At 44.1% G+C, this 21,951-nt stretch overlaps 1 protein-coding gene across 1 annotated transcript in view; it reads right to left on the bottom strand.

Moving 5' to 3' along the window:
- The window catches only part of LOC143995847 (vomeronasal type-2 receptor 26-like), an 81,833-nt gene that overhangs the window by 54,551 nt on the left and 5,331 nt on the right, over nucleotides 1-21,951 (bottom strand). The window contains exon 2 of the mRNA XM_077490565.1: nucleotides 11,707-11,995. Within this exon, the coding sequence (XP_077346691.1) occupies nucleotides 11,707-11,995 (289 nt within the window). The remainder of the gene's footprint in view (nucleotides 1-11,706; nucleotides 11,996-21,951) is intronic.

Genomic DNA, 21,951 nt, shown 5'->3' with positions numbered 1-21,951 from the left:
TAATTTTAAAGGCTAACATGCAAGTAATTGTCATAAAAAGTGTTTGGGGACCTGGCTCCTGCCCCAGGGGACATGTATCAATGCAAACAAAAAGTTATAAAAATGGCCGTTTTTTTCGGGAGCAGTGATTTTAATAATGCTTAAAGTGAAACAACAAAAGTGTAATATTCCTTTAAATTTCGCCCGAGGGGGGGGGGGGGGGGTTCTATAGTATGCTTAGAACTGTCCCTGCACAAAGTGTAATTTCTGCAGGAAAAAAAATAATTTAAAATCACTCGTGGCTATAATGAATTGTCGGCTCCCCGTAATAAAAAGAACAGTCATTGAAAGTCATTGATAAAAAAAAAAAAATTGAATTCAATTACCAGGCCCTTCAGGTCTGGTATGGATATTAAGGGGAACCCGAATCAAATAAAATAAATGAATAAAATGACGTGGGGTTCCCCCCAAATATCCATACCAGACCCTTTATCCGAGCACGCAACCTGGCAGGCCGCAGGAAAAGATTGGGGGCAAAAGAGTGCCCCCCCCTGAACCATACCAGGCCACATGCCCTCAACATTGGGAGGATGCTTTGAGGCCCCCCAAAGCACCTTGTCCCCATGTTGATGAAGACAAGGGCCTCATCCCCACAACCCTGGCCGGTGGTTGTGGGGGTCTGCGGGCGGGGGGGCTTATCAGAATCTGGAAGCCCCCCTTTAACAAGGGCACCCCCAGATCCCACCCCCCCTGTTTGAAATGGTAAGGGGGTACAAATGTACCCTTACCATTTCACAAAGAAAGTGTAAAAAGAAAAAGTTAAAAAAACACACACACACCGTTGGGAAAAGTCCTTTATTAAAAAAAAAAAAAAAAAGATTCCAATGGTGGTAATCCACTCTTGCTATCCAGCAACGGATGATCATCTCTCCTGGATCACCCATCGCTGGACCCAGGAGAGATGATCATCCGTCGCTGGATAGCAAGAATGGATTACCACCACTGGAATCTATTTTCTATATTTTTAATAAAGGACTTTTCCCAACGGTGTGTGTGTCTTTTTAAAAAAAAAATTACACTTTCTTTGTGAAATGGTAGGGGTACTTTTGTACCCCCTTACCATTTCAAACAGGGGGGGCGGGATCTAGGGGTCCCCTAGTTAAAGGGGGCTTCCAGATTCTGATAAGCCCCCCGCCCGCAGACCCCCACAACTACCGACCAGGGTTGTGGGGATGAGGCCCTTGCCCTCATCAACAAGGGGACAAGGTGCTTTGGGGGGGACCCCAAAGCATCCTCCCAATGTTGAGGGCATGTGGCCTGGTATGGTTCGGGGGGGGGGGCGCTCTCTCATCCCCCTCTTTTCCTGCGGCCTGCCAGGTTGCATGCTCGGATAAAGGGTCTGGTATGGATTTTAAGGGGGGGAACTCCACGCCATTTTAAAAAAAAAATTGGCGTGGAATTTCCCTTTAATATCCATACCAGACCTGAAGAGCCCTGAAAGGCTTTTTTTTCCAGATGACTTTCAATGACTGTTCTCTGCATTATATATATATATATATAAATATATATATACACACATTATATTAGACAGACTCCACCTATAAACAATTAGCAAACTTAATTGATCACAGATGTTATTAAAGTGAATGGTACTTACGCTTGTGCCAAAAGAAAAAGAGGAGAGAAATCCCAGATATATAACTAAGATTAAAAATTTAAAAGTTAGAAGAGTTGCAAACCCCATTCAGGAAATTTGACCTAGGCACATATATCTGTAGTGTTTACCTATCTCTTATCTCCTATCTCTCTCCAAAGCTCTAAATGCTGTGTCTTTCTGCTGCTCTGTTCCTCTGTCGTCAGCAGAAAAAAGGAGAACAAGGTGGGACATTAAATGAGACAAGTAGTCGACAGTGGTGGGTGTGAAAAATTGCATATTTAATATAAATCATGATTAAAATTCATACAATGAGATAAATGATAAAACAGCAAAATTCATATTATATATATATATATATATATATATATATATATATATATATATATATATATATATATATACACACACAAATAGGAACATGAATTTACATGACAGTATGTAGACCCTTATGAAACATTAACTGAGAAACTTCTTGTTTGCTTGAAATTACTGGTAACATTGCAAATATCCATTTGAATGATGATAGATGACAACAATTAATTGGCTTAAGCATTACATGTACTGAGGCTCTATCCATGTGAATAAAAATAAATAGCAACAATTGATCAGTTTGAGCATTGCATATATTAAAGCTCTACGCGTTTCGTGGAGTGTATTGATCCACTTATCAGGAGCAGCAATGTCTTTGATCTAAAAAAAAGAGACAATGAAAAGTAGCTAAGTCACTATTTTGAAGGAGGAATAGATGTAATAGGAAGATTATACTCTGAGCAATACTGTCTGTCCACGCTGTCGGCTCAAGCTCCACTGTCTGGCTTGGTTACTTCAAGCCCAATAATAGGTAATAAAGGCAAGTATATGGATATAATTGCATTACTCTGTTCTCATGTTAGTACAGAAATTGTCTATTCGACTATATATATATATATATATATATATATATATATATATATATATATTTTTTTTATTTTTTTATTTTTTTTATTTATACTTTTAGCAACCACTCAAGATACGTGTAGCCATCACTAGCAATTGGGTTATATGAGCCACCAGGGTTTGGACAGCCTCTCTCAGGTTGTGGAATCCTTTGTTGCAGGCCTGCATGTGCCATACTCTGCCACAGCCCCCGGACAAGACACCCTTAGGGGAGCTTCCAGTTCTCAGGATTGCATCTCCACATGGCGGTTGTGAGTGCGGCAAATTCTTTTTTAGACTAGTAGTGTAGCCAACAGGCCCATTTTTGGCTTAATTTTGACGGGATATCTCGTGAGATGTGGATACGTTTTTCCATTTTGGCTATTCTTTGAATTCTGGCGAACCATTCCTTGAGAGTAGGTATTTGTTTTGAATTCCAGTGTTTAACCACTTTGCGCCCGAGCTATAGCCAAAAGATGGCTACAGCGCGCACGCAAACTGGTGGGAGGGCGTCCCTGGACATCCTCCTGTATACTTCATCTCTGCGCGTCACCGCAGGCGCGCATCGGGGGAAGTTCTGTGTTGACCGTGTCCCTTGGACATAGCCAATCACAGATCATGCTAAATGGCCAATCACAGCGGCCATTTAGTACTCGATCGGCGTGTCCAATGTGAGGTGATCTCATATGAGCTTCCGTGCTGCAGCTGCAGTGTCTGTGAGAAGTAAGTTAGCACACACACAGTGAAACACACACACACACACACAGTGAAACACACACACACACACCCACCTGTCCCCAGTGCCACCTATCAGTGCCATCTGTCCCCAGTGCCACCTGTCAGTGCCATCTGTCCCCAGTGCCATCTGTCCTCAGTGCCACCTGTCCCCAGTGCCACCTGTCAGTGTCAGGTGTCATCAGTGACACGTATTAGTGCCATCTGTCATCCGTGCCACCTGTCATCAGTGCCACATATTAGTGCCATCTGTCATCAGTGCCACATATTAGGTCCATCTGTCATCTGTGTCACGTGTCATCAGTGCCATGTATTAGTGCCATCTTTCATCGGTGTCACATCAGTGCCACATGCCATCAGTGCCACTTATCAGTGACATCTGCCATAAGTGCCACGTCAGTATCACGTGTCATTGTCCTGGTGTCGTCATTTAGGCGGCAGTTTTAAAAGGAGAAAACTGCTTGCAAAGCCTCTGGGATGCTTGTAAAGCCTACAGTGCCATTCCTGAGTCCTGATTTCTTCAGCAATAGGTATGAGTCTGTGGGGGAAAGGACATACTACTTGTTTTTTTCCTAGCTGTTCTCTGTGTTTAATTGGGGCTGTTTTTATTTCAGCCTTGATGGACCCTTCCAGAATTCTGGATTCTTCACCGCCTGCTAGTGGCCAGCCCTCTCATAGCGGGAATTTGGTTCCCTGGGTTTACCTGCTGGGGGGGGGGATAGTGGAACATCAGTGTATGTTCCGCTAACACAGTTGGTTTTTTCCTTTTCAGCCCATCTAGGTCTACCCAACACCGGAGTTCTCACTGAGGAAGTGATTCATCAAAGTCCCACCGCCGGTATTCCTCTTCCAGATCCAGATGCCATGGTTCTCCTGCTAGAACTAGTCACCGTAGCCGGGAACCATCCCGCCCTTCCACGGCTTGCTCCAGTTATGCAGCTGAAGGATTATGTTGGGGGTGTAGGACACATGTCCCTGCAGACAAGTCCCTTTGTGATGCCTGCTATGTCAAAGCAACTGGCGAAAGGAGTGACCAGCAACTGAAATCTCTGGTTGAGAAGTTAGTCAAGGACAGTCTAAAGAAATTGGAAGCCCCCCATTTGTCTCCCGTAGAGTCTGCAAGATCTCCAGGGAGGGATGTTCAGGCCCAGGACACGTGGGATTCCTCTTAGCCAAGCCATCCATCCGCTGTCCTCTCAGATAGTGAATCCATTTAGAGTCTTCTCCTCTGGTGGATGCGGCAGTAATGAGATTGGTCAGACACGTGACCCTTCCTCTGGAGGATACAGTCTCTTTCAAGGACGCTCTGGATAGGAGGATTGATTCTGACCTGAAGAGGGTCTGTCTTACGGCTGGCATGGCCTGTAAACCAGCTTTGGCCTTAGCGGCCTTATCTAGAGCAATGGAAGTCTGGTCTGATAGTGTTGACAAGACACTTAGAAACATCTCAGAAGATCTTGCCAAGAGTTCTCCTATTCAGGAACTGAGGCTGGCGTTGGCTTTCTTGGGGGAGGCCTGTGCCCTGTGGCTCCATCCTTGGCTAGCTGATCCCGCTTCGAAGCAGGTCTGGTGCCGAATCCCCTTTGATGCTTCTTCTCTTTTCGGCAATAAACTGGATAGTGCTATAACTCGGGCCACTGGGGGTAAGTCGGGGTTTCTTCCCCAAGACAGGTGTCTGCAGAGTCAAAGGAGATCGTTCCCAAGGAAGCAAAATCAGGACCGTGCCAGGGAGGCACGCAGTTATAGGCCTGGACGGGAATTCTCCAGATCTTGGAGGTCCAGACAAACGTCTCTCAAGAAATCTGCAAAGAGCAGTTCGATGGGGGAAAAGGAACCAATCAAGTCCTTTTGAGATCGGGCCCGCCAAGACGGTCCGGGTAGGAGCTCGTTTGCTCCACTTTCGGCACGTCTGGGCGGCCTCGATCCAGGATTTTTGAACCGTCAGGATGGTCTCTTTTGGGCACACTTGGAAGTTCAGCAGTGTCCCTAAGCTCAAATGTGTCCCCACATTCATTCCGGTGTCAGAAGAAAAAAGACAAATACTGTCAGCGTACATAAAATCTTTGTTGGATCAAGGCGCCGCTATTCCCGTTCCAAGCAACCAACGCGGCATGGGAATGTATTCCCCTCTTTTCTTGGTTCAGAAGAAGAACGGTACAAAAACGAAAAAGAGCGCACACCAGCCCTAGTGCATTAACGTTTATTTAACTCAGTAAAAGATTAAAAAAGCCAGGTATATCACTCACAAACATCCGTTGAATGGTTGCATTGACAATTAAAGCCTCCACTGTTGCCTCCTTCCCCGATTTTAAGCTCCCTGCAGTAGCTGACAATGTGGATGGTTAAGCACTCAGTTTGCTTGCTAGCTGCAGGTACACTATCTCTCTCTCCACGCCTCACACGCACGGACCTGCCGGCTATGGATGACGTCACTCGCAACGGGGGGCGGATCTATCGACGTGTGTGCTGGCTCTGACGCTGGCTCTGACTGACTGTTCCCACGACAACATGTTTCGGAGGCATGGCCTCCTTCTTCAGGTCTGGAGAGAGAGATAGTGTACCTGCAGCTAGCAAGCGAACTGAGTGCTTAACCATCCACATTGTCAGCTACTGCAGGGAGCTTAAAATCGGGGAAGGAGAAAACAGTGGAGGCTTTAATTGTCAATGCAACCATTCAACGGATGTTTGTGAGTGATATACCTGGCTTTTTTAATCTTTTACTGAGTTAAATAAACGTTAATGCACTAGGGCTGGTGTGCGCTCTTTTTCATTTTTGTGCTTTTTAGGTTTGTCTGCCACCCAGTGGACTTTAATAAGAGCAGCAACGCCCAGAGTGGATGTAACAAACAATATATATTGTGTAGAGGGATTCTGGAGGAACTGGATAGGACGTGACAGCGCCGTGCTTGATATATTTGTTTCATGTTGTACCAGAAGACGAACGGTGCATGGAGACCCGTAATAGACTTGTCGCATCTAAATCGCTTCATAAGAAAGGAGAGGTTCAAGATGGAAACTCTGTCCATGATCCAACAGTCAGTGCAGCCAGGGGACTGGCTTGTCTCAATAGATCTCAAAGACGCCTATTTTCACATCCCGGTGGCAACAGAGTTCCAACAATTTCTTCGGTTCTCCATAGGCCAGCTTCATTTGCAGTTTACATGCCTTCCCTTCGGTCTGTCAACTTCTCCACGTACATTCTTGAAGGTCCTGCTGGCAGTCGTGGCATTATTAAGAATCAGGAAAATCTGGATTCATGAATCTGGATTCATCACTACCTGGACGATCTGCTTCTTCTGGCTCACGACAGAGACTGTCTCTTGGAACACAGGGATCAGGTCATTTCAACCCTCAAGGAATTCGGGTGGCTCCTGAATCTGGAGAAAAGCCAGTTAGTACCTGCGCAGTCTCTCATGTTCCTCAGAGCACTTTTCGACACGGCAAGAGGTACCATCTCTCTGCCCGAAGAGAAGGTCGCAATAGTGCAGGACAGGGTTCACCTAGCTCTCTCGTCTTCTCATCTCAGTGCACTTCATTGCCCGAGAATCATAGGCACCATGGTGTCCACTATACCGATGGTGAAGTGGGCACAATGGAGTATGCGCCCCTTTCAGATGGGCTTCCTTCACCAGTGGTCGGGAGAGAAAGTCCAGTCCATCTGTATCACTCATGAGGGGTTCCCTCCTCTGGTGGCTTCGTCGAGAGAACCTGCTAAATTGCCACTCCCTTCTTCCAATCAAGTGGATCACAGTGATGTCAGATGCCAGCAACAGAGGTTGGGGGCACATTGTCTGACGGAAGTGGCTCAGGGCATTTGGGGCTTCCCCTCTCAGGGAATAGTGTCAAATGTTCTACAGTTACGTGCAGCCTTTCTAGCCTTATTGGCTTTTCCGAATCTGATAGTGGGAACATCCGTAGTCCTCAGGCTGGACAATACGACAGCGGTAGCGTACATAAGGAAGCAAGGGGGCACCAGAAGTGGGTCTCTGCTACGGGAAGTAGATCCAATCATGCATTGGGCCCAGAAGAATCTGGCCAAATTAACGGCAGCATATGTGCCTGGAGTTCTCAACGTCCAAGCGGATTTTCTCTCACGGGTCCACAACAACGAGTGGGCTCTTCACAAGGATGTGTTTCAGTGGGTTCTAACCTTGGGTATTTCTCCAGAAGTGAATCTCTTGGCCTCCCGTTACAACAGGAAGCTAACGAGGTTCTATTCAAGGTTTAGGAATCCGCAAGCCTACGGGATAGACGCCCTAATAGAGCAGTGGTGGTTCCACAAGGCATACGCCTTCCCTCCAATCCCAATCGTCTTTCAGTTTCTGAGGAGACTCAGATGGGAAGAAGTGGAGATAATAGCCATAATTCCTCATTGGCCCAACAGGCCTTGGTTCCCTCTCCTCTCCCTATCCTTCCTCAGCTTCCGGGATCCGGTTCCTCTCCCATCCAGACGGGATCTGCTCTCCCAAGGCTCGATCCTCCACCCATGTCTGGCTCACCTACAGTTGAGAGCCTGGTTCTTGAGAGGGGAAGGTTGGAAGCACTAGGATGTCCTAAGGAGGCTATTCCCACTCTCTTAAGTGCAAGGAGACGAAGCACTAATAAAGTATATGAACGGATCTGGGCTAAGTTTGCATCCTTTATGTCCTCCAGAACTAATTCTTGCGCATCACCTGCAGTTCAAGACGTTTTGGGTTTTCTGCAAACAGGCCTGGACCTACCCCTGTCAGTTAGTTCCCTTCGAGTTCAAGTCTCTGCTATCTCCACATTCACAGGAGTCTTGTGGGCCAAACATACCCTTATTCAACAGTTCTTTAAAGGTGCAGTAAGACTGAGACCCCAGAGGAAATCCAGGTTCTCTAAATGGGACCTACTACTAGTTTTGACTTTTTTTCCCATCTTGATAAGTCTCTTTCCATCAGAGAATTCACCATGAAAACTGCCTTTCTGGTGGCGGTCACTTCGGCAAAGAGGGTATCGGAGATTCAGGTTCTAGGAGCCAAAGAACCTTTTTTTAACATTTTTGCCAGACAGGGTGGTCCTAGTTCCAAAATTGGGGTCAAACCCTAAGGTCACCTCAATTTTTCATGAGAATCAGGAGATCTCACTTCCCACCTTCAGGTCCTCGGGATCCTCAGATGTTCATCCTCTAGATGTTGGTCGCTCCTTAAAGCTAAACCTGGAAGTTACAGCTCCTTTTCATCAGTCGGATTTTCTGTTTGTTCTGTTCTGTGGGAAGAACAAGGGCGCCAGGGCGTCAGTCAGATCAATTGCTGCATGGATAGTTCAAGCAATCCAGTGGTCATATAGAGAAAAGGGCTTGGCTCCTCCTCAGGCGGTAACGGCACATTCAACCAGAAGTCTTTCTACCTCATGGGCGGCCTCACGCCATGTGGCTCCCGATGTTATTTGCAGGGCAGCTTCGTGGTCTTCAATCCACACCTTTATGACTCATTATTGTGTTGAGCTGGCGGCTCTATCTTCAGTTGACTTTGGTGTTAAAGTTTTGTGGGTTGACAGTGTCAAATAAATCTTTCTTTATTCAGAATTTTTTCCCACCCGGGTGTGTTTTGGCGAGTTATTTCCCACACGTTGGCTGCCATGGAGTCTGTCAGGAAAACGGAAAATTTATGTCAAAATACTTACCGTAATTTTCCTTTCCTGATGGACTCCATGGCAGCAGGAGTTCCCTCCTAAATGGCTGGAGTAGGATAGTTACCGAACACGGCCTCTGGCAGGGAGCAAAGATTTATGGGAGTATCGTCCTATAGGGTAATGGAGGCGGGACTGAACCCACACGTTGGCTGCCATGGAGTCCATCCGGAAAGGAAAATTACGGTAAGTATTTTGACATAAATTTTCAGTTTTTTTTCAAAATTTCCAGTCTTTTTCCATTTATAGCGCAAAAAATAAAAAACCTAGAGGTGATCAAATACCACCAAAAGAAAGCTCTATTTGTATGAAAAAAAGGACAAAACATTTTTTTTGGGTACAGTGTTATATGACTGAGTAATTGTCATTCAAAGTGTGAGAGCACCGAAAGATGAAAATTGGTCTGGGCAGGAGGGGAGTTTAAGTGCCCAGTTGTCAAGTGTACAGGGATGCATTGTTTAGCTGCATTGATCATATGCATTGTAAGTGATTTGTGGTAAGTCGAAGGTGGTAGTGGTGAGTGATGCAGAAGAAATTGGGCTGGATTGAGCTCTAGGTTGTATGAGGTTACTTGGGTGGTTATGCGGCATACTCGTGCCCAAAAGGTTTTCAGGGAGGGGCATGACCACCAGACATGCAGAAGTGTGCCTCTTTCTTGTTGGCATCTCCAGCAAGGGTCTGGGATTTCAGGTTTAAATTTATGGAAGAGAACTGAACTGCAGTACCACCTGGCTTGAAACTTGAAGCTATTTTCCTGAGTGGTGACGTTTGTGTCAGAACATTTCTTAACAGCGCAACACTTCAATGCTTTTCAATGTACAGTCCTTCGCATGCTGTGATTGGTCACACAGAGTTAATGGAAAAAGAAATCCAGTTCAGAGGGGGGACTTGGTATTCTGCATTGCAAAGCAGGCTTACTACAAGCTCTTCCCTTCCTTCGATTTTTACAGTTTTGCAGGTACTGTATGTGTTTTATGTTATAGACTCAGGGCTGGTTCACAGCACACTTTTTTTGTGATCCAGATGCATTTTCTTTTTTTATGTTTTTTTGGTTTTCAAAAAAGTTTATTCAAACTAATATCAAAACAGATGTACACAAATGGCAAAAGACCAATAATAAAGTCGGTACAAAATGTATAACACTGGTACAAAAATGAGACCAGACCATGTAAGAGATTGATGCTGATGAAATAAAAAAAACAAAAACCATTAAACTTCAAAGAGTACTAAACAGACTATGTAGAGGAGTTCAGTTCCCAGACCCTCCCCAGTTTGGCCCGAGCGTCCCAAATGGGATCCCGCTGTGCGGGTGAATGGCCAAGAAACGTAGGGAGAGGGCCGAACCACACTCCTGCCCAAACTGTCAACAACCCATGGGAGTGAAATACCAAAATGTAAGTCTGTCACTAACGAGAATCAAATAACCAGGGTGGTATGAGGTTATCCAGATAGGGGCATGACCCCCTATTCTCACATGGGTCAGTCTATTTGACTGGGATATTTCTGCAAAACTGCTTATATGCACAATGGGTTCCAGTATGTCCCCCCCCCCTGCTTTTTTCGACAAAGTTTCCGTTTTTTTTTTTGTGTGTAATGTGATCCAGTGTGTTTTGCCACATTCCAGTAGGAAAAAATGCTGCATGTTCTTCTTTTGTTACAAATGTAGCAGATGACATTTGGGATCAAATGTCAAACACATTGTAAATTTCATTTTTGTCTCAGGACAATAAAGGTTCTGAGGGTTGATTATGTAGGTAGGCCTTAACACCTGTCTGGCCAGGCTATGTTTGAAAGTTCTGCCTGGTCATGTGAACGGTGAGGTGCACATGACAGGCCAGAACCAAGTCTGGTTGGATGTTTGGGTATTGGCCCTCTCTGAGCCAATCAGCGGGAGTGTCGGGGCTCACTGAGGAGCCTGGGAGGGGGTACTTAAGCAGGTGTGGGTCATGTGTTCGGGGTTCTGGAGTTGTTCGTGAGACCCGTGTGGTCTGTTCTGGTTCCAGGACCAGGGTAGCGCCGTGAGGGGTCCCGGTCACGGGTTGTTCTACACCCCGCAACATGTTCCTGTCAGTGGTCCCTGATAGACCTGTCTGGTCTGGGGTAGGGATCTGTCTGTTCCGAGTCTCGGAACCGGCTGGTCCGTGGTGCAGTAACTGAGGAAGGATTCACAGTGTCCGGGTGTGCTCTCGGCTTGGAGGGGCACCACAGCTCGTGGAAATGACCGGGGGAGGACTCTTCGGAGGAGTGCCGGCAAGTGGCATCCTGAGAAGTGCCTGGTTACTGAGTTGGGAAGGACATTGATGAATTCACACTTTTCCAGTACTATTGAGGAAGCGGAAAACATTCCAGGTACAGTGAAAAAAGGTTCCTGTTCATCTTCAGTTGATTCTTCAAGTTTTGAGTCAACGTGCTGACTGCCATGATCTCTGGCTGGAGATCTGTTCAGCTTTGAACTGCCCAGCTACGAGCGGCTACTCTCTGGGTGGAAATAGAGACTTTGCTAAACCTGCAGTTCAAGGTACCTGAGTTCTTCATCCGTGCCCTCTGTTCCCAAAGAGACGGTGTTTTGTGAAAGTTCTACTGCAAAATAAACCTTTTTGAAAGGACTTCATCTGTGTCAGTGTACAAGTCGTTGGGTATCAACCCTGGGAACACCTAGACGCGGAGCAGCAGGCCAAGAGAAGGTAACCGGTAAGCCCATTAAGTCAAGGCTGCCCTGCAACGGGTTATGGCCGCTACATACATAATATAATGAAGTGATTACTTACCTGTGTATACCAATACAGACTAAGTAACTGGGCCAATGCCTGATTTGTATTGCGAGAGCTGTCACCAATAAAACCAACCACTTCTCCACGATCTCTGCAGCAATAATTAGGAGCTTCCCAAAATCCACACAATATCTTTATGGTATATCCCAAAGTTTTCATTGGATCATTACATGTACTAAATATATTATAGCCCAGGGTAATATTGGGCAGAAAATTGGGGTCATTGTTAATCTGATTGACAAGTAAGATCATCACCAAGATGCTTCTGTACTCTTCAAGGTCAACACTGCAGGATATTGAGAGGTTTTCAAACAATAATAATTAAAAGTTAAAAGACAATTGCAGACAACTTAAATTACAAACAGTAGACTGCTAATGATATCTGGTAAACATGGTAAAATTTGGAAATCTCTATTGCTTAGTGTCCTGGGGGTGCGGGGATGAGCAATGCTGGAAGAGGGGTGCAGGAGGTGCAGGGATGAGCAATGCTGGAAGAGGGGCACAAGAGGTGCAGAGGTGAGCAGTGCTGGAAGAGGGGCACAGAAGGTGCAGAGGTGAGCAGTGCTGGAAGAGGGTTGCAGAGGTGAGCAGTGCTGGAAGAGGGTTGCAGAGGTGAGCAGTGCTGGAAGAGGGGCACAAGAGGTGCAGAGGTGAGCAGTGCTGGAAGAAGGGCGCAGGGCATGCAGGGATGAACTGTGCTGGAAAAGGGTTGCAGGAGGTGCAGGAGTGAGTAGTGCTGGAAGAAGGGTGCAGGAGGTGCAGAGCTGAGCAGTGCTGGAAGAGGGGTGCAGGAGGTGCAGAAGTGAGTAGTTCTGGAAGAAGGGTGCAGGGGTGAGTAGGTCTGGACGAAGGGTGCAGGAGGTGCAGAGGTGAGTAGTGCTGGAAGAGTGGTTGCAGAAGTGGAAATGAATGAGCAGTGTGCAGGAGATGCAGTGGTGAGACGTTTTGGAAGAGAGGGCATGAGGAGCAGAAGAGATGTGTTCTAGATTAAAAGTGCTGGAAGAGGGTTTCAGGGGGTGCAGGGATGATGCCATGACAAAAAAATCTACACCTGAATATGAACATGTAGACAGCCTCAGTTCAGTATCTAATTCAGAAGAAGAAAGGGTTCCAACAAAAAAGATGAGGCATTTTGAGGAGCAGCAGGCTACAACCAGCAGCTCTATACCTCCCTGTAACATGGCTAGGACTAGCAGTGCAATTCACCCAAGTGAAAGGCCACCAAGGATTATGGCCCATATATTACCTTCAAATTCAGGAGCACCTATAATCTCCATATTCATAGTGCAGCCAGGAATTCAGGCAGAAACCCCCAATTTTACTCCCATTTACTTTTAAAGTGGTTGTAAACCCCTATAAACCACTTTGACCTACAGATAAGCCTAGATTAAGGCTTACCTGTAGGTCCAAGAAATATCTCCTAAACCTATATGGTTTAGGAGATATTTACAAAAAGACAGCCACCGCTGTCTACGGCACATGCGCCGTAGACAGCGTCTCACAGGCGCACTGGGCAGGCCGCAGATCGCAACGATATGCCGCTCGTGTCGGCTCCCGTGCGCATGCGCGGGAGTGATGTCATCGCGGCTCCGGCGAATCACAGCACTGGAGCACCGAGACCCAGAAGTCACTCCGGGATACATGGCAGCGGCGAACATGAAGACGGAGGACCGCTTCGGGGGCTTCGCTCTCAGGTAAGTTATTCATAAAGGTTGCATTGGTCCACAAATTAATAAAAAAAAAAAGCTCTTGTGAAAAATAAATTAAAGAGGAAGTAAAGGCAGTTGCAAAAAAAAAAAGCAACCTACAAGGCAAAGGCATAATGAGCTAGTATGCATAGCATACTAGCTCATTATGCCTTTGCCTTGCAGGTTGCTTTTTTTTTTTTTTCAACTGCCTTTACTTCCTCTTTAATTTATTTTTTATTCATTTGTGGACCAATGCAACCTTTATGCCCAGCAGTATACCACCAAAAATCCCAGCTCTGTTTATGCCCATCTGTTTGAGTGGAAACCCCTGACAATTCAAGAATTTAAAGTGTTTCTTTAAAAAAAATAAAATGAACTGCAGGCTTATTGGTCCACAAACCCCAATAACCATATATGCCAATCTATTCCACCACCAGAACCCGCTATAAAATACTTGTGCTTTCTACACTCCAAGGACTATCCCTGTGGCCGGGTAAAATGAGGTCACTGATCAATTATTTTAACCCAAAATTTTCTGAAATATATTGTCCTGACAAACATATATGTCGATGAGTCCCTTGTCCATTTTACCGGGAGGCTGGTCATAAAACAATACATTCCAAGTAAATGGACCAGATACGGAGTGAAGATATACAAACTCTGTGAAAGGGTCACATGGGTATTTGTACAATTTCCAGGTTTATGGAGGAAAGGACAACCAGTTGGATCCCCCTGATTGCTCAAACTTTATGGGGACCAGCAGAAAAATTGCCCGGGACCTTGTATAACCCCTCTTCAAGCAGGGGTACCACCTTTATGTGGACAACGTTTATACAATCCTGAAAACAAAAATGTTTGTGCGAAGTGTAAAAACTGCAATGATCTGAGTAACTAAACACTAAAACAGTGACAGCTGAACTCACTGTATATCCACATGCTAACTAATTCTATGTATTATATAATATTATATTATTATAATATTATATTATTAATATTATATTATATTATTAATATTATGTATTATATAATAATAGCTAACAAATACTATGAATAAAACGTGTCGTGCTATCAATATAAAGTGCTAGTGCATCAATACTTCAATCAAATGATAAAGCAAATAAAGTGTTTAACCACTTAAGGACCAGGCCTCTTTTTCAGACTTGGTGTTTCCATGTTTAAAAAAGTTTTTTTTGCTAGAAAATTACTTAGAACCCCCAAACATTTTATATTGTTTTTTTTCTAACACCCTAGAGAATAAAATGGCGGTCATTGAAATACTTTTTTTCACACCGTATTTGCGCAGCGGTCTTACAAGCGCACTTTTTTTGGAAAAAATTCACTTTTTTGAATAAAAAAATAAGACAACAGTAAAATTAGCCCAATTTTTTTTATACTGTGAAAGATAATGGTATGCCGAGTAAATTGATACCCAACATGTCACGCTTCAAAATTGCGCCCGCTCGTGGAATGGCGTCAAACTTTTAGCCTCAAAAATCTCCATAAGCGACATTTAAAAAATTCTACAGGTTGCATTTTTTACGTTACAGAGGAGGTCTAGGGCTAGAATTATTGCTCTCGCTCTACCGATCGCGGCGATACCTCACATGTGTGGTTTGACTACCGTTTTCATATGCGGGCGCTACTCACGTATGCACTCGCTTCTGTGCGCAAGCTCGTCATAACGGGGTGTTTTTTAAAAAAAAATGTTTTTCTTATTTATTTTAATTGATTTTATTTATTTTTACACTGTTTTAAAAAAATAAATAAAATGGATCACTTTTATTCCTATTACAAGGAATGTAAACATCCCTTGTAATAGAAAAAAGCATGACAGGTCCTCTTAAATATGAGATCTGGGGGTCAAAAAGTCCTCAGATCTCATATTTGGGCTAAAATGCAAAAAAAATAAAAAAAGAAAAAAAAAAAGAAAATCTGACATTTAAAAAAAATATATACCTTTAAGAGGTATGGGCGGAAGTGACGTTTTGACATCGCTTCCGCCCTCCTATGGTATAGAGACGAGTGGGGGCCATCTTAGCCTCACTTGTCTCTATGCCCAGCCGATGGAAGGACCCGATCGCCTCCGCCGCTACCGACGGCTCCGGTAAGCGGCGGAAGGTGCGGGAGGGCGGCGGGAGGGGGGGTGGCACCTCTCCCGCCGCTGATAGCGGTGATCTCGCGCCGAATCCGCTGCGGAGACCACCGTTATCGTACAGCCGACCGCCGCCTGAAGAGATGGATATCTCGGTTGTGGCAGCAGCTGCTGCCGTTACCGAGATATCCCTCTTCAAAAATAGGACGTACATCGTCGTGCGGCGGTCGGCAAGTGGTTAAACAAACATAATTATGTGCAAAAATTGACTCAGAAACATCCAAGTAAAATTTATATAGGAAAAAAGCTCAGTGCAAAGCAGTCCATCAATATATTCTCAGTGCCGACAGTCCATAAATTAATGTATGCGACCCCCAAATCCAATTATCCTGTGTGTGTATACACCCCTTCACACCCGAGTGCGCACCCCGCTCACAAGCCACTTACCGATAGGTAAGACCTCAAAGATGGAATATTTTTTCTTAATAAATGCTGGATTTTTTTATTATTATTTTATATTTTTATTTTTATATTTAGTTGCTCATTTGATTTTGTGCCTATCCATGTTGCTAAGCTGTAAAAAAAAAAAAAAAAAAAAGTCTCACATGTGGCATCACAATACCCAGGAGTAGTAGCAGAATATATTATGGGGTGTCATTTTAGGTGAGAACTTAAAATGCCAACGTTATGGAAAAACACATTTTATTTACCGTACTTTCATAATTTACCCAAACATTTCGCTAAAAATTAAAACTTCAAAAAACTCACCACATCTCTTACTAATTACCTCAGACTGTCTACTTTCCAAAAAGGTGTCATTTGGGGGGTATTTGTTCTATCCTGACATTTTAGGGCCTTTAAGAAATGATATAGGTAATCATTTCTTTAGGACTGATCAATTTTCAAATATATATACCATAGTTTGCAGACTCTATAACTTCCACAAATACTAAATAATATACACTGATTTGGGTTATTTTCTACCAAAAAAAAAGTTAGCAGAATACACGTTGGTCTACATTTATGAAGAAAGATTATTTATTTGCAAAATTTTATAAAATAAACTAAGAAAAGCAAGTTTCGTTTTTTCATTTCTGTGTTTTTTTCATTTATATAGCAAAAAATAAAGAAAAAACACAGTCGTGATTAAATATCACCAAAATATGGAAGAGCCCTGGGGCCATCAAAAAAAAAAAAAATTCAGAATTCTGAGTTTGAAAGTCAGAATTCTGAGATTCAAAGTCAGAATTCTGAGTTTGAAAGTCAGAATTCTGAGTTTGAAAGTCAGAATTCTGAGTTTGAAAGTCAGAATTCTGAGATTAAAAGTCAGAATTCTGAGATTAAAAGTCAGAATTCTGAGATTAAAAGTCAGAATTCTGAGATTCAAAGTCAGAATTCTGAGTTTGAAAGTCAGAATTCTGAGTTTGAAAGTCAGAATTCTGAGTTTGAAAGTCAGAATTCTGAGATTAAAAGTCAGAATTCTGAGATTAAAAGTCAGAATTCTGAGTTTGAAAGTCAGAATTCTGAGTTTGAAAGTCAGGATTCTGACTTTGAATCTCAGAATTCTGAGATTCAAAGTCAGAATTCTGAGTTTCAAAGTCAGAATTCTGAGATTCAAAGTCAGAATTCTGAGTTTATAAATATAGTAGTCTCTATTAAGAAGATTTTAGGACCAATGAGCAATAATGTAGTAACACCCACAGACCATCATTCTGCAGACATACATGTCTGCTCTGTACATGGATATGTAAACCTATCTTAGGTAATAGCACACAGTATAGGGAAGCAGTGCTGGGTTCTCTGGTTCTTCTACTGTATAAATAGTTTGCTGTCTTATCATTCCTCTCTGTCTTCTGCTCCAACAAGAAGAGCCATGCTGAAAACGTGTGTATTGTGTGTGTGTGGGGGGGGGGGACACAGCTTCTATACATAACAGAAAACAATGGCCAGCACAGCTCAGCACCCCAACTTGTAGGAAACATTGCACTATTGTCCCTAAATTGAGGCAATTGTGAATGGCTAGAAGGCAGCAGGACAATGTGTTTTATGGCCCTAACGGATTGATCATGGCAATTACTTATCTGAACTAACAGTTGTTTCACAAACAATTAACCTCATATTAAACAAAAAAGACAACAAATGTAAGTAATGAGAGTTAGTATAGTGGTTAGAGCTCCAAGCTTTTGTAGGTGAGGTCAAGGGTTCTAATCCAGGTGACAATATATTTTTTTTTTTAAATATGAGATAGTGAGGGCTTAAATTGTATTTTATCAATATATCCAAATTGATTTCAAGGTATATTAACAAAGACACACTGATATATTGAGCACACAAAGTTGTAGTATATGCTGGCTACTATAAATTAGAGAGTAGAGATTTAGAAGAAAAAAATGTATATATATTAGGGTGATCAAATGAGAGCATTAAGGTGTCATCTTCAGTTTCCCTGGGGGCGGTTCACAATTTCAGGAGACTGGTCATAACAGATCGATCATATCAATTACTTGTCTGGACTGGTACAATGGTTTCACTGAGAATTGATCTCATATTAAACTTAAAAATCACTCATTAAAAGTCTTTAAAGAGGAAGTAAACCCTTCCAAACAACTTGGACCTATAGGTAAGCCTAGATTAAGGCTTACCTGTAGGTCCAAGCAATATCTCCTAAACCTATATGGTTTAGGAGATATTTGCCCGAAAATGGGCACCGCTGTCTACGGCGCATGCGCCGTAGACAGCGGCGCGCAGGCGCACTAAATGCGGCAAATCCAAGAATGGATTTGCCAAATTTGTCGACTCCCGTGCGCATGCGCGGGAGTGACGTCATCGCGGCTTCGCCGTATGGCAGCGGCGGACTGCGAGACGCGACTCCCGTGCGCATGCGCGGGAGTGACGTCATCGCGATTGCGCCGCTGTGATTCGTCGGAGCTGCGAGACGCCACAAGCAACATGGATGCGGCGGACTACAGGGGACAGCGGCGACTTCGCTGGCTCCTGTGTCAGGTAAGTGACACATAATGAGCTACTATGCGATGCATAGTAGTCCATTATGCTTTACCTTTGCAGGGAAAAAAAGAGGAAGTAAACCCATCAGGGTTTACTTCCTCTTTAAGTGATAGCATAATGGTTAGAGCGACAGGCTTATAATGTTGAAGTTGTTGGTTCTAGTCCTGGTCAGAACTTGTTATATATATATTGATTTTATATTAAACTTATTTTAAAGTATGAGTTAGTGAGGGCTTAAATTGTATTTTATTGATATATCTAAATTGATTTCAAGGTATATTAACAAAGACATATTGATAAAATTGTTCTATATGCTGACTACTATAAGACCCCTTTCACACTGGGTCGCTTTGCAGGCGCTACAGCGCTAAAAATAGTGCCTGCAAAGCGCCCTGAAAGAGCTGCTGTGTCTCCAATGTGAAAGCCCCGAGGGCTTTCACACTGGAGTGGTGCACTGGCAGGCCACTACAAAAAGTCCTGCTAGCAGCATCTTTGGAACGGTGAAGGAGCGGTGAAGCTTTGTGGTGGTTTTAACCCTTTCTCAGCCTCTAGTGGGGGCAAAAGCTCCACGCTAATGACCGAATAGCGCCACAAAATTGGCAGTAAAGCACCAATAAAATAGCGGTGTTTTACCGCCAACACACCCACCGCGCCAGTGTGAAAGGGGCTTAAATTAGATTTGTAAAAAAAATCCCTACTCTGTGTATATATTAGGATGATTTTGGTAACATGGGGCCAGTTCTCAATTTCAGAAGACTGTCCCTGGAAGCTTCATGATAACCACCATGTCTCACGACTCAGCCCTGGGCTCTGTACTATAAGGTAATCTGTGTGTGTGTACTACAATGCACATGCACCCGCCGATATCTCCCCTTCACTGATTGGCTGTAGTTTATCCCCATTGAGGCAGCGCCATTTTCCTCTTAGCTACACCGTTGACACGGGGAATTTTTTTCCCAGCTAATGACATCACCAATACAGGGTAATTTTTTCCATCCAGTGACACCACCGATGCAGGGTCATTTTTTTTCCATCCAATGATACCACTGATGCAGGGTAATTGTTTTCCATACAATGACACCACTGATGCAGTGTCATTTTTTCCATCCAGTGACACCAACGTTGCAGGGTTATTTTTTCTATCCAGTGACACCACAGATGCAGGGTTATATTCAGACAGCTGCTGCTCACCTTCCATTGGCTGCCCTGGCTTCCTAACTTTCTCTGAGCTGGACTGGCAGAGGGCGGGCACTTCGTGATTGAGGGAGCTGGGGGGGTTACGAGAGGAGGGCAGAGTAACAGTCTGGGACACATGGGAAATCACCGTGCTGCACCTGCTTTCGTACAATCAATCCCCATAGCGATGCCGCTGGCACCCCTGGCCTGGAGGAGGGGGTGGCTCGGGCTGCTGCGGTTGACAGTCTGGAGATCATGCCACACTCACGGGTGTCCGTCAGCCCGTCGTCAAATGCGGGACACTTGGGATGTCTGCATTGCCATCATATAATGCTGATTGAACAGAAATGCTATTACACACTGCTCACTACCCTGTCACTACATTGTGTTTAATGACTGCCATGACACTGCCAGTACATACAGCTCATGGCCTCCTCTGCACTGCCACTACCAGGGCTGTCTCTACTACTCATTGGACTCTAGGCAAACATTTTCTTGGGCCCCCCCTCCCCACCTAAGAAATACAACAGATAGCAGCTAGACTCAAGAATCAGTTTACTGCAGCAGATCAGGTAGCGATTGTGATTGGTTGCCAGAGGTTGCAGCACATCATTGCCATTGATTAAATGGTTGCTAGAGGTTACTGCACATCATTTCTGCTTGCTGAGTGGTTGCTAGAGGTTACTGCACATCCTTAACACTCACTGATTGATTGCTAGAGGTTACTGCACATCATTATTGCTCACTGATGGGTTTCTAGAGATTACAGCAGTTCATTACTAAATTAACACAAATCTATAAAAAACTGATTCAAGCAGCGCTAATTACAAATAACTGCCACAATAAAGCAATTATTTTAACATCAGTCCTTTTTTTGTAATCCATGCTCTGTGTAGCTAAACATATAGTCCATATATCAGATCATGGAAATCACTATCAGACGCTGTATAAAAAATTCTATTGCAGATTCATAAAGCGGAATGAATGCAGAATGCTGACACCGACAAACACCACCTTCACACGTGCACAGGTTGAAACAGGGGGCGTGTGGAAGAGACCACCCTTGATACAACCCTTACCAGAAAAAGGTTCAATCTGGCGTATACATATACAATCAAAAAGTGGCAGCAATCTTCGTTTTCTTATCCACCTCTGCGCTCATCCCCCTCAAAATTCAGTGAAAGAGAAGAACAGCGGACATAGCGTAATCTAATTTAAAACATCTTTAATGCTATTTATATAACTTCACAGTGTACACTCACAAACAAAGGATAATGTCATAGCGTTGTTCACAATATGTCAGAAGAACCAGATAGATACAACGTCTCCTACCGCTCACTGCTACTATAGCCGACGGAGGATCCGACTGCCTTCCTAAGACTTCAGGCGTGGTTACACTTGTCATATGGCTGTTCACTGATTGGTTGCTAGAGGTTACTGCACATCATTATCTCTGCATCAACTTGTGAGTGTGGTTAAACTGCACTAAACAGTGAGGCATTGTTACATACCAAGATTTTAGGAGTGCACTATATACAGAGTGCAGGGTTGAGGAGTGTGCTACGTACAGAGTGCAGAATAGCATACAGAGCAAAATACTGTACCTGTATATGCATATACAGTATATTTGCAATATGTAAGAGTTTAAAACTGGCGCACACATAAGGGGCTAACAGTAGTAAAGAAGAAAAATAACCCTGCATTGGTGGTGTCACTGGATGGAAAAAAAGAACCTGCATCGGTGGTGCCACTGGATGGAAAAAAATGACCCTGCATCGGTGGTGTCATTAGCTATAAAAAAATTTCCCTGTGTCAACATTGTAGCTAAGAGGAAAATGGCGCTGCCTCAGTGTCAGTGGGGATAAACTACAGCCAATCAGTGAAGGGGAGATATCGGCGTGTGCATGTGCATTGTAGTACACACGCACAGATTACCTTATAGTACAGAGCCCAGGGCTGAGTCGTGAGACATGGTGGTATTCATGCAGCTTCCAGGGACAGTCTTCTGAAATTGAGAACTGGCCCCATGTTACCAAAATCATCCTAATATATACACAGAGTAGGGATTACCGTGATCTGTGATCAGCTGTGTCTGAAGGACACAGCAGCTACAGAGTGCACTGGTTGTGTGCCCCAGGGGGCACACAGGAGGCAGGGCTCTGGGAGTTTGTCCATGAATGCCCTCCCAGAACTGGAAGCCCCTTGGCTTTGGTGCAAAGGGGGGGTCAGGGGGGCCCTTCATGGTTTCTTTCTCCAGGGCCCTTATGTTTCTAGTTACGC

This window comes from Lithobates pipiens, unplaced genomic scaffold (genome assembly GCF_037356315.1).
Source record: "Lithobates pipiens isolate NorthernLeopardFrog02 unplaced genomic scaffold, aLitPip1_a1.2 Scaffold_19, whole genome shotgun sequence".
NCBI classification, from domain to species: domain Eukaryota; kingdom Metazoa; phylum Chordata; class Amphibia; order Anura; family Ranidae; genus Lithobates; species Lithobates pipiens.
The sequence above is the reverse complement of the archived record's forward strand: the minus strand, read 5'-3'. Positions and strand labels throughout refer to the sequence as shown.